At 36.7% G+C, this 15090-nt stretch overlaps 1 protein-coding gene across 2 annotated transcripts in view; it reads left to right on the forward strand.

The window, feature by feature from the left end:
- Nucleotides 1–15090, forward strand: part of ARHGAP42 (Rho GTPase activating protein 42) — a 287432-nt gene that overhangs the window by 164648 nt on the left and 107694 nt on the right. The window contains exon 5 of one of the 2 annotated variants that reach the window (XM_060303949.1): nt 6817–6876. The exons of the other annotated variant lie outside the window; for it this stretch is intronic. Within the exon in view, the coding sequence (XP_060159932.1) occupies nt 6817–6876 (60 nt within the window). The remainder of the gene's footprint in view (nt 1–6816; nt 6877–15090) is intronic. 2 annotated transcript variants of the gene reach the window in all.

A 15090-nucleotide genomic window follows, 5' to 3' on the forward strand; every position in this document is an offset into this window, starting at 1 on the left:
AACTATGGAGCTCTGATAAAATGACTACCATCAGTGACCTAAGCTATCCTGTATTTGATTTTATAATGTAATAGTTGCCTGTTTGTTGTGAAAAAAAGAAAAACAGAAAAATATCAGAGTTTATTATCAGGGTGAGCTAAGAAAGAAAATGAAAGATGAAGGATTTTCCAAATCATTTTTATAGAATACTAATTTTTACACCTTGTAATCTATTCTTTGGGGGTTTTGCAAATGAGTTATGCCAGCACTTGACTTTTAATGGTGCTTTATTGGTCTGTACCTATTGCCATCACCTATATTTTATGTATATGAAATTGGAATTAAAACTTTATAATACACATTGAAGTAATTAGAAACCCTCTAAAGACTATGAATCAGTGTGTTAAATATTTAGGAAATGTATACAGATTTAAAAATTATGAAGAATCTCAGACTACTTCCCCTAAAAAATTAATTAAACCCTTTTGTTACATTGGAAATACAGAACATTTTCATGTCTAGTTCAGCAAAAAAAAAAAAAAAAAGAATTACTGAGTGCCAAATGTCAAAGTTACCAGGGACAGTACTTGTCAGAAAGCATCTGAATTTGTTCAACGTCCCTGTTAAGTTTAGGGTTTTTTTTTTTTTAATATGACACTGTTCTAACTTACCAAACTCTTGTTTTCTATAAACAGCTTCAATTTCTCAGTGTTCTTGTTAAAAATTTGGCAGTGGAAACTGAACATGAAGCCCCAAAGAGTGTCTGGTTACTACGTTTTAAAAAAGTATCAATATTGACCGATGAAATTATTTACCTTTTCACTGTTAGTGTCACATTGTTTATTCAGGTCAAAGTAAAATCTCAGCATCTCTTAAGCTAGAGCTCTTTGATTCCATGCTTGCCTGGTAGACTTTTTGGATTTGATGGTGAGACATAATATGTTTCAGTTACTTCATTCCAAAGTCATGAGGTCTTTTGGCATGTAGATTTTATCATCTAATATATTGACAGTTTCTCTACTACCTCATCCTCCTTTCCAAGCTCTGAGTCATTAGAAATCTGATGAGCATGCCATCAGTCATCTTGCCTTAACTCACTGATATGAAAACATTCAACTGCATGGTGTTGATCTGCTTTATACTAGGCACGGTGTTCAGTCTTGCGGACGCAAAAATAAAATATGATGCTTGCCTTCATGGAGTTCACAGAATAGCAGAGGAAGCCACAGGGAAACAGATAATTAAGATGGAATGGGTTTAGTGGTATATCTGAAATATGCCTGTAGTCTTATATAAGCACAGTGGAAGAAACAATTTATTCTGCTTAACTGGGGAGGCTGGCAAAGACTTTTATGAAGTTTCAGCATTCAGCAGGTTCAATTTAAAGGCTGGCAGAAATTTTCCAGTCAGTGTAAGGGAAAATAGCATCCCAGGCAAAAGAAAAGTCATAGTGACATAAAAAAATTTGTGATGTGGCTTAGAAGCTTGATATATTCTAGTGTGATTAGAGCTGTTGTGTTTAGCCTTTTTTAACAGCGACAGCAAAAACATGAACTGCATTAAGAAATGCACTTTATATCACAATTCACTGAGTATATGTGCTAATATACTTCTATTACTACATGTGATGTAATCTGGTATTTTCTATTGTATTCTATTCTAATCTATTTCATTAAAACAATTGCTGGTTATAACCCATGAAATTGATTGTATAATTAACCAGTATGTCAGAACCCATAATGTGAATAAATATTGGGCTAGAGCTTAGTGTGTGTATGCAAATGGAAGACGTGGGCAAATTAGTGAAAAATGGGGCAATGAAATTAGTGAAAAAGACTAACTAGTGAAATTAGTGAAAATTTCACTAATTAGCAAATTAGTGAAAAATACCAGCTGGGCCAGAATAATGGGGAGTTTTGTGCTGCACCAAGGAGTCTTTTTGGTTAATGGTAATCATATATGTCAGACAGTTTTCTAGGCAGCTCACATACATACTTTTTGTTTAGTCTTTACAACAACCCTATGAGTTAGGGGCTGCTATTTTCACACTCTTCTTACTGAAGAGTAAACTGAGCCACAGAGAGGGTAATCTAATTTGCCTAGGATTAGACAGCTAGTATGTAACAAAGCAGGGATTGAACCCAGGCAGTTGGGCTCTAAAACACATGTTCCTAATCATGATACTATTCTCATGTGGCCAGTTGAGTCTTGAATCTGTATTTCAAGAAGGTAGTTTATGGGCATTGTGAATGTCTGGAATCAGAGAGACCAGCTACCAGTCTATAATTCATCAATATCTGCAGTAGAATGTTCAGGATAAATTTTGTTTTACCATCAGGGGATCCAATCATTTCTGTGTACCTGCCAGCCATACAAAACTTGGTAAATGGAAAATCAGCCCAGCAGGAGGGCACGAGAGTAGACAACCTCAGGCCTGTGTAAGATCACAGAGGTCTTTGACTCTAAACTCCCACTGATTACCCTCCAGCACATTACAAACCTCTGGAGTCCTGGTCTTTTCCATGGAGTTCACAGAGGAGCCTCTTTGTTAACCCTCCAGTTTCTTTCCAGCACTGTCTTTCTCATTTTCTGCTTTGATTCAGCAGCTTCTGCTATTGTAATGCTTTTCTTTTAAGTCAGTATAGTTCTCCAGTCTACCACATCTTTACTTTTTAAATTTACTTCTGTTCTTCCCTTTGGGTATGAGAGGCTTATCTCCCTATCTGTGAATTCTGCTGTTACCAAGTTCCTCAAGGAAGGGAGGCACAGGAGGGAATGAGCCCATTCTCCTGTGTGGTGTATTTGCCAGTTCTTACGCACCAGCACCAGTTCAGAGCAAGTATCACAGTGAAGACCCAGGTGCCTCCATTCTCTTCTGCCTCATGATGTTTTCCACCCTGAAGAATGGAAAGTGTCCTTTGTTTCCTTTCCTGAGCTGAGAATACTGATTTTTATGCTTTATGTTTAAGGATTAGCAAACTAGGCCAAATCTGGCCCATTGTCTGCTTTTGTATGGCCCACAAACTACAAGTGGTTTTACATTTTTAAATGGCTTTTGAAAAATTAAAAGAAGGGTAATATTTTGTGATAAGTGAATATTATGTGAAATTCAGATTTTAGTGCCCATAAATAAAGTTTTATTAGAACACAGCATTGCCCATTTGTGTTTTCTATGGCACTCTCACTTTACAACAGCAGAGTTGGATAGTTGTGTCAGAGACCATGTGGCCCACAAAGCATAAAATATTTATTATCTTGTCCCTTGCAGAAAGCAGTTTGTAATTCTTGGTCTAAGGCCTGAAACATATTTCCATTTTTTACCTCTGCAGTCTCTTAGGTCTTCATTCAAACAGGACCTTCTGGAGAAAACCATAATTTGAAAAGTTACATACACCCCAGTGTTCATTGCAGCACTGTTTACTATAGCCAAGACATGCAAGCAACCTAAATGTCCATCAACAGATGAATGGATAAAGAAGATGTGGTACATATATACAATGGAATATTATTCATCCATAAAAAAGAATGAGATAATGCCATTTGTAGCAACTGGATGGACCTAGAGATTATCGTACTAAGTGAAGTAAATCAGATGGAGAAAGACAAATACCATATGATATCACTTATATATGGAATCTATAGAAAGTGATACAAATGACCTCATTTACAAAACAGAAATAGATCCACAGACCTAGAAAACAAACTTATGGTAACCAAAGGGGAAAGAGTGGGGAGGGATAACTTAGGAGTTTGGGATTAACATTTATACACTACTATGTATAAAATAGATAACCAACAAGGACCTACTGTATAGTACAGGGAACTATACTCAATATTTTGTAATAACCTATATGGGAAAATAATCTGAAAAAGAATATATATATATATATATATATATATATATATATATAAACTGAAACACTGTGCTGTACATCTGAAACTAACACAGCATTGTAAATCAACTATACTTCAATAAAAAAACAAAAAACAAAAAAACAGGACCTTCTCTGATATCACAGAGTTAACATGAGTTTGATGATTTGGCTTCCTATGTTGGAAAACCACAGAATTTATAAAAAGATAAACTTGGGTGTGACCTTTAGCAGATTAGTGACTAAAAGTCATATTTGTAACACAAACACCAGAATTTTTATTTGAAGTATATTTATCTTTATGGAAATTTTTTACCTTTGAAGCCAAATATACTCAGTTTATGGCTAGTGTTTGGCACACAAGCTATTTACAAGAAGAAGATGAAGAGTCCTTTTTACCTCTGAAGGAGAATGTATGTAAATACCTAAGAGAAGGCCAAGTCAAAACTACTTACAATTACATGCTTTTGTTTAGGTTTGAAGTCACAACTTGAACTGTTAAATAGGGTGGACAGCCTTCCTCCCAACAGTGTTTTTTAAGTAAAAATGTGGGAAACTTCATCATAGATTTAACCTTCTTTTGTCCATGTGCATGGTTCCTACACTATACAAAAGCAGTCAATTAAAAATGGAAAAAAAATGGGGGTAGGATTTTGTAGATGACTCATTTAACCAAAATTATTAAAATTTGTGGATATGTTTGTATAGACTCAGGACTAGATAACAAGAAGCATGTTTTGCAACTGGACAAATATATTAAAGTAAGGTCTGCCATTTTTATTCACAGTGGTAATCAACTCCCTCTGACTTTATGAATAGATTTTGCTTAATACAGCTTCCTACTGTTCTGCCTTTAGAGTAGATTTTGCATCTTTTTCTTCTGTAGACAGTCGGTAATAAAATGAAGCCAAACCGAATGCTCTCCAGAGACCATGCAGCCCATGTTTGCATTGAGAGCCTGGTGATTTACTGGCTCTGAGTTGGAGAGATGACCTCTACAATTACTGTAGAAACGCAGTGAGAAGTGAAGTGAGCTCACTGTAGAAAGATTTTAAGCATTGAAAAAACTTGCCTTATTTGGTAAATGTTTTTAACTGGTCCCAGCTGGTAATGCTGGTGAGCTCATCGTGAGATGTACTGTCTCTTTAAGCCAGATTCTTGTATTTTTTATCCACTAGAATTAGAGTGTTAAATGGTATTTGTTTAGTTTTTCTTGATGTGCTGTGGACTAAATCAAATCTGAAAGAACAGTATTCCATTTTGAAAATTAAAACCCAAATACATTGACACTTTATAAATTTTCTATATGTATTTTCTGGTCTACTATGTTGTTTACCTTACTTAGGCTTTGGGGAATTTGGGGTTTAATGTTTACCTTGAAGAACAAGACTCCTTTGGGAAGCAAATTTGTGTTTACTTTTTGGCTTTACTATGCTTTACTGTGTACACTTGTGTAAGTTTACTCTGAACATTAGAATTTTAGGATGGAATCTGTTAATTGCATTTCCTTTAGTTACTCCATAGGACTTCATGTTTAGAAAACAAAGCCTGCAGCTTTGTGTGGCTTTTCCTTAAAATTCCTGCCTCGGGATTGGTTGTATCCTGAATTTGGCTTTTCAGAGTCAGTTGTTTTAGAGGAAAAAGCACAGGATTTTGAGTCAGGTAAACCTTGGTTTGACTCCTGGCTCTGCCAGGAGTATGTGAACTTGATGACTTTAGGACAGTTCCTAAACATTCATGATAATAAAAAGCAATGCCTGTTCTTCCCAGGATTTGTGAGCATTAATGTGTGTGAAGGTGCCTAGTACAAAACTGATGCTGAATAAATGTCAATTTCCATTCATTCAGTTCCAAGCAATGGACTAATTCCAGCTTTTCCTTGGCGTCATTTTAAACTGTCTCCTTTTAGATTGTATTTATATAATCTGGCTTATCCTCTCTGCCCCATCGTCAATGTTCTATTTTGTAGCAGGAGAGAAAGGGTTCTCCATATTCTTGTCATTCAAACCGCTGCCCAGCAGCATAAACTAAGACATTAATAGAAATCCACAATCTTTGGTCCCAATCCAGACTTGTTGAATTAATAGCTTCACTGTAACAAGATCTCTAGTTGAGAGGACTTCCCTGGTGGCACAGTGGTTAAGAATCCTCATGCCAATGCAGGGGACATGGGTTTGAGCCCTGGTCTGGGAGGATCACACATGCTGCAGATCAACTAAGCCCATGTGCCACAGCTGCTGAGCCTGCATGCCACAGCTACTGAAGCCCGCACGCCTAGAGCCCGTGCTCTGCAACAAGAGAAGCCACCGCAGTGAGAAGCCCGCGCACTGCAACGAAGAGTAGCCCCCGCTCGCCGCAACTAGAGAAAGCCCACGCGCAGCAACAAAGACCCAACACAGCCAATAAATAAATAAATAAATAAATAAATAAAACAACTCTGAAGAGGTCCTCTCTGTGTTGGGGATTATCCCTGGGTTTTGCAGTACTTAATTGACTTCAGAGAGATGACCCAAGAGAGAACTATGAAAGAATTATTTCTCTCTGCTTCTGTGCTTAACTGTCACTCAGTTCTGCACATATGTGAACTTCTTTGCTTATGCTACTATCATCTTTGTCTAGATTGTAATTGTAAACTCCTTCAGAGAAGAGTTTTTTTTTGTTGTTTGCTTTTTTTTGGTTTTTTTGAAGATAGTAAGTGCTCACCAGTGTCTCTGTGGGTTTTTTCTTCCTGGGGCAGAAGATTGCAGACTTTGGTATCATCATTCTTTTTGGTCTGATTCCCATCTTCTACCCTCAGACCCCCAATTTATCAATACATCCTCTACTTTGTCACATTCCTATCAGACTGAGCTGATGACGTTTGGTTGGTTTTGATTTCTCTCCTCCTTCCCTGGCTGTACCCTGGAGCTTTTCCCTCCCTGCTTTTCTTTACTGTTGATAATCACCTCTTCCTCCTCTCTTCTAGCTTACTTCGGGTCTCCTTCCACTTTTACCATTTCCTCTCTGTCCTCATTATGGCTTACAGGTAAGAAAATCGTCTGGCAAAAAAGGGTAAAAATCTAAAACAAAAATCTTTTAGGTTTAAATTACAAGATCGCCTCTTAGCCTGGAGTCTGTGGGCTTTAGTAGTCATTGAACCCTTGTCCTGCTCAGCACACAGCCTCGGAGCTGAGCTGTAATTTATCCTCCTACATGCCCACCTTCATATCACAAGTGAGAGCCTGGAAGACAGATTATTTATTCAGTTTGATACCTCCAGAGCCTGGCACAGAGCAACACAGTATAAATGTTGGTATTGATGTATTATGTCTGTTGGCTCATTAATGGCAAAATTCTGAAGACTAATGGGCTGGATGTTGAATTTGGGAAACCATGTAAAGAAGATTGTTAATAAAAATACTTAGTAAGACCAGAGCAAGGGACAGGCTTAGTCACTGGGGTCTACAGGAAGGAAGGTAGGACTCCCTGTGGGTGTTTGTGGGGTGCCTGAATAGCCCTAGAGGTGAGTGTGGTTCTCCAATTGCAGTATATTTATAGAATGTAATATCCAGGGTAGTTTATCATGTCTGTACAATACTGAACATTCTGATACTAGTAATTTAACATTTATGACAACAATTTGTGCATGGTTTTCATCCTTAAAATTTATTGTATGAGTTATACTACTTTAGGCATAATTAGAATGAGAACTTAGTGGCTATTTCCACTCCTGCACTCTCCCTTTCATTTTATTCACTTTGTACTATTTAGTCACACCATTATGTGTGGTCTTTCCACTATATCCTCATTATAGGATATAATGTGTAATTAGTTGTTTAGTCCCTTGATCATAACGTAAAACCTACCAACCTGGGATTGGTATCAGTTGGTTTTCTCTAGTTACTGTAAATTGCTCAAGTTATTGTTTCAGCAAAATTTATAACAACCATCGTAATTAAAACTTGTTTTAAAAGCAGTAAGGTTTTTGTTGGGGGTAGTAGTAGTTTAAAATATGCCACATATGTCCTTTTACTCTAAATATCCCCATATCCAATCCAAGGCTTTGGTGTGGGCTTCTTTCTCTCACTCTGTTGTATTTATTTTTAGGAGGCTAACATTTCAAAGCTAGAAATTCATCTTCATAAAAAATCCTATAAGCCTAATGAACTCAAAAGACATTGAAAGTAATCATTTAGTATTAGCTAGCTAAGTGGTACAAAAATGTTAAATAGAAGCCAAAATGGAATCACTTGATGATGAAGCCACAAAAATGAAAATGAAAGTTATTGGTGAAACAAAACAGATTTAAAGCATTTTGCTTGCTATTTAATTCAGATTCTGTCCCCCTGTCCTACTTCTCTCAATTTTTTTTTTTCCATTGACTTTAGTGAATTTTATTGTTCATATTTCAGAGTATCTCCAAATCCTTTCTGGGCACTTACCTCCAGAGAACTAATAATCAGATAAAGCAATTTCTGGATTCAGGAGAAATGTGGAGTTTTCTTATGGCACAAAGGGAGCTGAATTCTGCTGCAAGGCCCCACCCCAGAAAGAATTCACTGCTAAAAGCAGTGAATTTTAAAAATGCCAGAGTAGACTGAGAGACTGGGTGGTCATATGACAGTGAAAAATAGGAAATTTTTGGATTGTGTGTCATTTGGGTGTCATCACAGTTTCAAACGCAGCCAGTTCTCCCTGGCCATGAGCCTGAGTGTCGGTGTTACTTTACCTCAGAGTACTTTTCTTTCCTCACTGAGTATGTGGCACATACAACAGTTGCCAGATTAGATCTGGCAGCACCCAAAGATGGCCTGGTTTGGTCATAGAAAGATGAAGCAGAATTTATTAGGTAGTGGAGTTGGGATGTGGATTCTGATCAACTCAAACACTCGGGTTCTTTGGCTGCTCCCTGTCATATAAGCTTAAGAAAAGTAAACAGCAGCTATTTTCCTTATGCCTGACAGGGCTTTGAGGCAAATTAAGTTAAACAATTCAGAGATTGGGCCTCACTGTCTCTTTTGGTGCCAGAAAGTTTAGGGAGCTAAGTATATTGGTTATGTTATCCCAAGTTGATTCCCTATAGAATCTTACAGAATCTTTCATGTCAACAGTTTCCTTAGGTTATTTATATATCACTTGCCATGTTGCCTTAAAACTTGTGCAAAGCAAGAGTAAAATTCCATTTCTCATCGAATCAGTTTAAATCAATCCCATTATTTTCACTGGACTATCAAATGCTTTTGTCCTACCTTCCACTTACAAAAAAAAACCTTTGTTTTTGAGCCTGAGTATATTTAAATTCAAAATTGGCTCTGTAAACTCCAATTCATAAAGAGTTGTTTTTTTTTTCCCAAAACTACATTTCTGTTAACTTCTTTAACACATTTTGTTGTTGACTTATCATATATAAGTACTTGGGTCAATTTTAATAAATAGAGTTAAAAGCGCATTGTCTAAAACGGTAATTGTCAACTTCAGATTGGATTTCTATAATTTTGTTGCCCGTGAATAAATGCAACTGCAAGAATTGATAACATATTTTTAAATTGGATAAGATGACTGGAACCAAAATGAAATTATAAATGTATATAGACATATTTCAAATTACCAAATATAAATCCTTTTCAAATTTCTACAAAAAGAACTAATTAAGTATTTTGGGAAAATAAGTGCATTGTTCCTCTCCAATAGCATTGTGATTTAAACAATTCTCAATGGAGTAAGTTTAAAGCCAAGAGGACAAGTTGAGCTTTTACTTACCTCTTTCAATTGGTGGCATCTCCTGCATGTTCTCAGATCATTAGAAGTCTGACGTCTACGTTTTTTATTCTAAGACTTTAAAGTTGGGTAACTCTGGGCAATTTAGTATCAAAGAATACATTTCATAACCATCTCTTTGTACTTCGAAAGAATCAAATGAATTTTCTAATGTGAAATGTTTTGTGAAATCTGAAGTATTATTCAACTGTTAGTTATTATTCTTTTCTATTATAATGACCCTATTTCCAGCTTGTCCTTTTTCAAAACAAGCATTTTTCTTGTGATTTATTTTAATCCAAAAAGCATAGCTATCCTACAGAGAACAGACTTTCTTGAGAAATAGTGAGGGAAAAGGTTCCTGCAGGGGCTGACTAATCATCTGTAGGGAATATGGAATAATACATTTCTTTATACAGTTGAACTAAATGACCTCTTAGTTTTCTTCAAACTCTAGGGTTCTCTGATTGCTTAATTTTGTAAATTTTTAGAAAGATGCTTCCTTTTGCTATTCCTTGGTTTAGAAATTATCACAAGACTTCTGGAAGTAACTCTTTATTCCTTCTAATTTTTTAATAATGATGACAAAGAATTTGCTTTTGTATCTGACCTAATTTTACACAGCACAATGAAGCCCACATCACTGTTTGGGGGTTACGTATTGTTGCAATAATTGATACATTATATTGAAAATTAATCATAGGAAATGGCTATTCATCAGTATATTTTTTTTTACTAGCTGACCCACCTAAAGCCAAATTAACAATAAGATTGTAATTATTTGCGAGATTGCAGTAACGGTTTAACTTCTTTGAGAAGAAATAAATTACAGTGGGCAGAACACTCAATTAGGGTTTAGACTTTATGTAGGCTATCCTTGATTTAAAATGAAGGTGATTTGTTTCTGTACTTTGTTAAATTGGGTAGTTTAAAAGAAAAGCACTAATTAGAAGTTAGGAGACTTGGATTTTGAGTCATAGCAGCTCCCAAGTGGGGGGTCTTAACATGTAGTCCAACTACCTGTCTGCCACAGCCCTTTACAACCCCTCCACTTAGTAGTTACCCTGTTTTATACTCAGGCCAGTGAGGGAGAAACTCCTCTGAGGCTATCCATTTCAGCTGTTCACAGCTTTGTGCGGAAGTTCTTCCTCATTGAACATTTCATATCTGTTATGGACCCAGTCCTGTGCTGAGTACTGGACACACAATGATGAGTAAGAGATTGTCCTTGCCCTTCAACTGTGCAGTCCAGGCTCTTATGAAGTTCCTCTGGATCTCCATAGCTTCCCTTCTTCAGGCTCACATAAAACTGATGGAGTCTAATTTTGCTCTCCATGATGTTCCATCAGATATTTATCCCATCAGAGATCAGATCTGTCTCCTAGCCTTCATCCAAACCCCTTGAACCCTTTTGTCTTTGTTTCCTACCTTTTGAAATGAAGAGTTCAGATAATTTCTCTGGGCCTTTCTAGCTCAAAAAGTCCTGCCGTTCTTATATGGTAGTTTTAACTCTTTCATTTGAAGCATTTGTGTCACTAACATGTGAGCTGTGTTGCAGTATAATTGTGTGAAGTTAAGTGATGGACACAGAGATCCACCACCCAGATCCCCCTTTAGGCAAGGACTTGCTGACCCTGCGGTTGGAGTACTGTAGTGAGCAGACAGCCCGCAGCTGTCGGCTGCTTCCCAGCTGACTCATCTCTCCTGAATCAGGCCACATTCAGGCAGCCCACATCCAGTGGTTGTTAGGGGCAGGGGTGAAAAGGTGCAGAAAGCTCACTTCAGGACACTTGGAACAGATGATTCTAGCTCCAGAGTACCACACCTTGTGAGCCTTGGCCCGTGTCACCGCATCACAGTTCACATCTCTCTCTATCCAGGTGTGGTTCTGGAGAACCCCATCTGACAGCAATGTGGTTTACAAAAATGCTCTTTGTAATCCCCTCAAGCCCTGTATTTTATTTAAAAATGCTTTTTCATTTCTTTTTTTTTTTTCTTTTTTTAAGCTGTTTTCAGAGCAATAGAACCTTCCTCAGGGTGAAAAGGGTAAAGACAGAGAGACATAGAAGCATTTTAGATAAGAAGGTACATTTCACCATGGGGTTTAATGGCACACCCATCATTTAGAGCTTCACTGTCTTTGACTGCCATGAAAAACAGCCTTTCCTTTTTTAATACTTTTCCATAATTTAGCTTGACACGTATCCGCAGGCTGCAACAAACTATTTGTCCATAAATGATTATTTCAATCTTTGTAAAGTGCCCTCAAAATGACAATTTAGACTTACATGTTAGAGAAAAGTGGGATTTTATGAAGTGTTGCATGGAGAAGAGTGGAATAGTTGACCTAAAACAAAGTGGGGAATGTTGTGAATATGTGTGGGGGGCGTGTGCACGTTTTTGTGTAAATGTACATATCATTTTTCCTTCCAGCTCCAACATTTTTTGGTCAGTTATTAAGATATATTTTAAGTGCCTGTGGAAAAAAGTAAATTACCATTAGTTTCATGGCATTTAAAATGATTCTGTTGACCAAAAGGAACCAATTTTTTGTTTTATCATAAAAAGGCTTAAAATAATATTCCAGGTAACTTACCTTTTAGAATCATAAAAATAATTGATTCTAATATTCTTTATAGAGGAAGAAGAATTTAGTAGGGTTCTTGAAGAACATGTAACATTGTAGAATAAGCAAGAGCATGTTCTCCCTGATATGAGGAAGGGTGCTGGTAAAATAACAGTGGTGATGGTCACAGTGGTGTTGGTGGTGTAGTTCAAATGTCACCTTATTTTTATAATGTATTAAAATCTGTTGGGTGTGGTGTTTTCACATGTATTTTCTCACCTTTTTTTCCCAATAAGTCTTCTAGCTTCACCACAGCAGAAGCCAGTCTTTTATCCTCTGGGTTCCAAAGCACTTTATCAAAATTTCTATTATGGTATTTACTATAGTAATTTCTACTTTGCATTGTGGAAATATATGTACTGAATTCTCTCCTCGACTTGAAGGTAGATCTTCGAAATAAAGCCATGTCTTAAATAGCACAATGAGAGGACATAGTAAGTGTTCAATGAATACTTAATGAATCACTGAGGTCGTTGAATGTGTTGGACAAAATGAGAAAAGTGAAGATCAAAGAGGTTAAGTGACTTTTCCTATCTTAGCACATTTAATAAGTGGTCTGGTCTACACTGTGGCTTTCTGATTTAATCCACTGCTGTTTTACTATTAACCTATAGATGTTTAAAGATGGGAAACTTTTTTTTTCTTTTTTCTGGAAGACAAAAGTCAGACTAGTCCTGACAAAGTTTCTACGTTCTTTTCAGTCCTCTCACTTCTAGCAGTACACCTTGTTAATTCATCTACGCATGCTGCTTTCCTTATTTCCTTGACTTAATTCTTATCCTTCCTTGTCCATTTTTCCACGTCCTAACCATTCTTTAGAGTTCAATTTCTTGGATCTGGGTCTAGCGGCAGACAACCAAGGCCAGCTTTTAGGACTTTACCATAGTTGGCAGGCTAAAAGCTTGGTGTTTTCTGGATGTCTTCTTTATCCATTCATGTATTAATGGACACTTAGGGTGCTTCCATATCTTGGCTATTGTAGGTAATGCTGCAGTGAACATTTGTGTGAATATATTTTTTTGAATTAGAGTTTTTGTTTTCTTCAGGTAAATACCCAGATGTAAAATTGCTCACTCATATGGTAGTTCTATTTTTAATTTTTGAGGAACATCTGTACTGTTTTCCATAGGGGCTACACCAATTTACATTACCAACAACAATGCCATAGGCTCCCTTTTCTCCACATCCTCACCAACACTTGTTATTTGTTGTCTTTTTGATGATAACCACCTTAACAGGTGTGAGATGATATCTCATTGAGGTTTTGATTTGTGTTTCCCTGATGATTAGTGATGTTGAGCATCTTTTCATGTGTCTGTTGGCCATCTATATGTCTTCTTTGGAAAAATGTCTATTTAGATTTGCCCATTTTAAAGTCAGATTATTTGTTTGTTTGTTTTTATATACTGAGCTGTATGAGTTCTTTTTATATTTTGGATATTGCCCCTAATCTGATAACATCATTTGCAGATATCTTCTCCCATTCGTTTGGCTGCCTTTTCATTTTTCTTTTTTTTTTTTTTTTTTTTTTGCGGTACGTGGGCCTCTCGCTGTTGTGGCCTCTCCCGTTGCGGAGCACAGGCTCCGGACACGCAGGCTCAGCGGCCATGGCTCACGGGCCCAGCTGCCCCGTGGCATGTGGGATCTTCCCGGACCGGGGCACAAGCCCGTGTCCCCTGCATTGGCAGGTGGACTCTCGACCACTGCGCCACCAGGGAAGCCCCAGCTGCCTTTTCATTTTGCTGATGGTTTCCTTTACTGTGAAAAAGCTACTTAGTTTGATCTAGTCCCATTTCTTTATTTTGCTCTGCCTGAGGAGACAGATTCAAAAATATATATATATATATTGGCAAGACCAATGTCAAAGAGTGTACTGCCTATGTTTTCTTCTAGAAATTTTATGATTTCAGACCTTATATTTAAGCCTTTAATCCATTTTGAATTTATTTATTATATGGTGTGAGAAATTTGTTCACTTTCATTCTTTTACTTGTATTTGACCAGTTTCCCCAGCACCCTTTATTGAAGAGGCTATTTCCCATTGTATATTCTTGCCTCTGATCCTGTGAAAAATGCCATTGGTATTTTGATAGAGTTCGCATTGTATCTGTTGCTTGCCTTGGGTAATATGGACACTTTAACAATTTTTTTTTCCAATCCATGCCAACAGAATATATTTCCATTAATTTGTATTGTCTTCAGTTTTGTTCAGCAATTTTTATTGTACAGGTCATTTACTTCCTTGGTTTATTGCTAGGTATTTTATTCCTTTGATGAAATTGTAAATGGGATTGTTTTCATAATTTCTCTTTCTGATAGTTCATTATTTACGTATAGAAACACAGCAGATTTCTGTATGTTAATTTTGTATCCTGCAACTTTACTAAATTTATTTATTAGTTCTAAGAGTTTTTTGGTGGTGTCTTTAGGGTTGTCTATACGTAGTATCACGTTATCTGCAAATAATGACAGTTGTTACTTCTTCCTTCTTTGGATTTCTTTTCTTTCTTCTCTGATAGCTGTGGTTAGGAATTTCATACAATGCTGAATAAAAGTGGTCAGACTGGACACTCTTATCTGTTTCCAATCTTAGAGGAAATACTTTGAGCTTTTTATGGTTGAGTATTATGTTTGTTGTGGGCTTGTCATATTCTGTCTTATTTGTTCTTCTTCTTTTAGTTCCTTTAGGTGTAAGCTTAGTTCGTTTATTTTAGAATTTTTTGTTTCTTTGTTTCCAGATGTAGGACTGTATCACTATAAATGTCCTTCTTAGAACTGCATTTGCTGCATCCCATAGATTTTGGAACACTGTGTTTCTGTTTTATTTTCATTTGTCTCAAGGTATTTTTTTTCTTTTTCTTTTTTTCTTTCAAGGTA

Source organism: Globicephala melas, chromosome 8 (assembly GCF_963455315.2).
Source record: "Globicephala melas chromosome 8, mGloMel1.2, whole genome shotgun sequence".
Taxonomy (NCBI): domain Eukaryota; kingdom Metazoa; phylum Chordata; class Mammalia; order Artiodactyla; family Delphinidae; genus Globicephala; species Globicephala melas.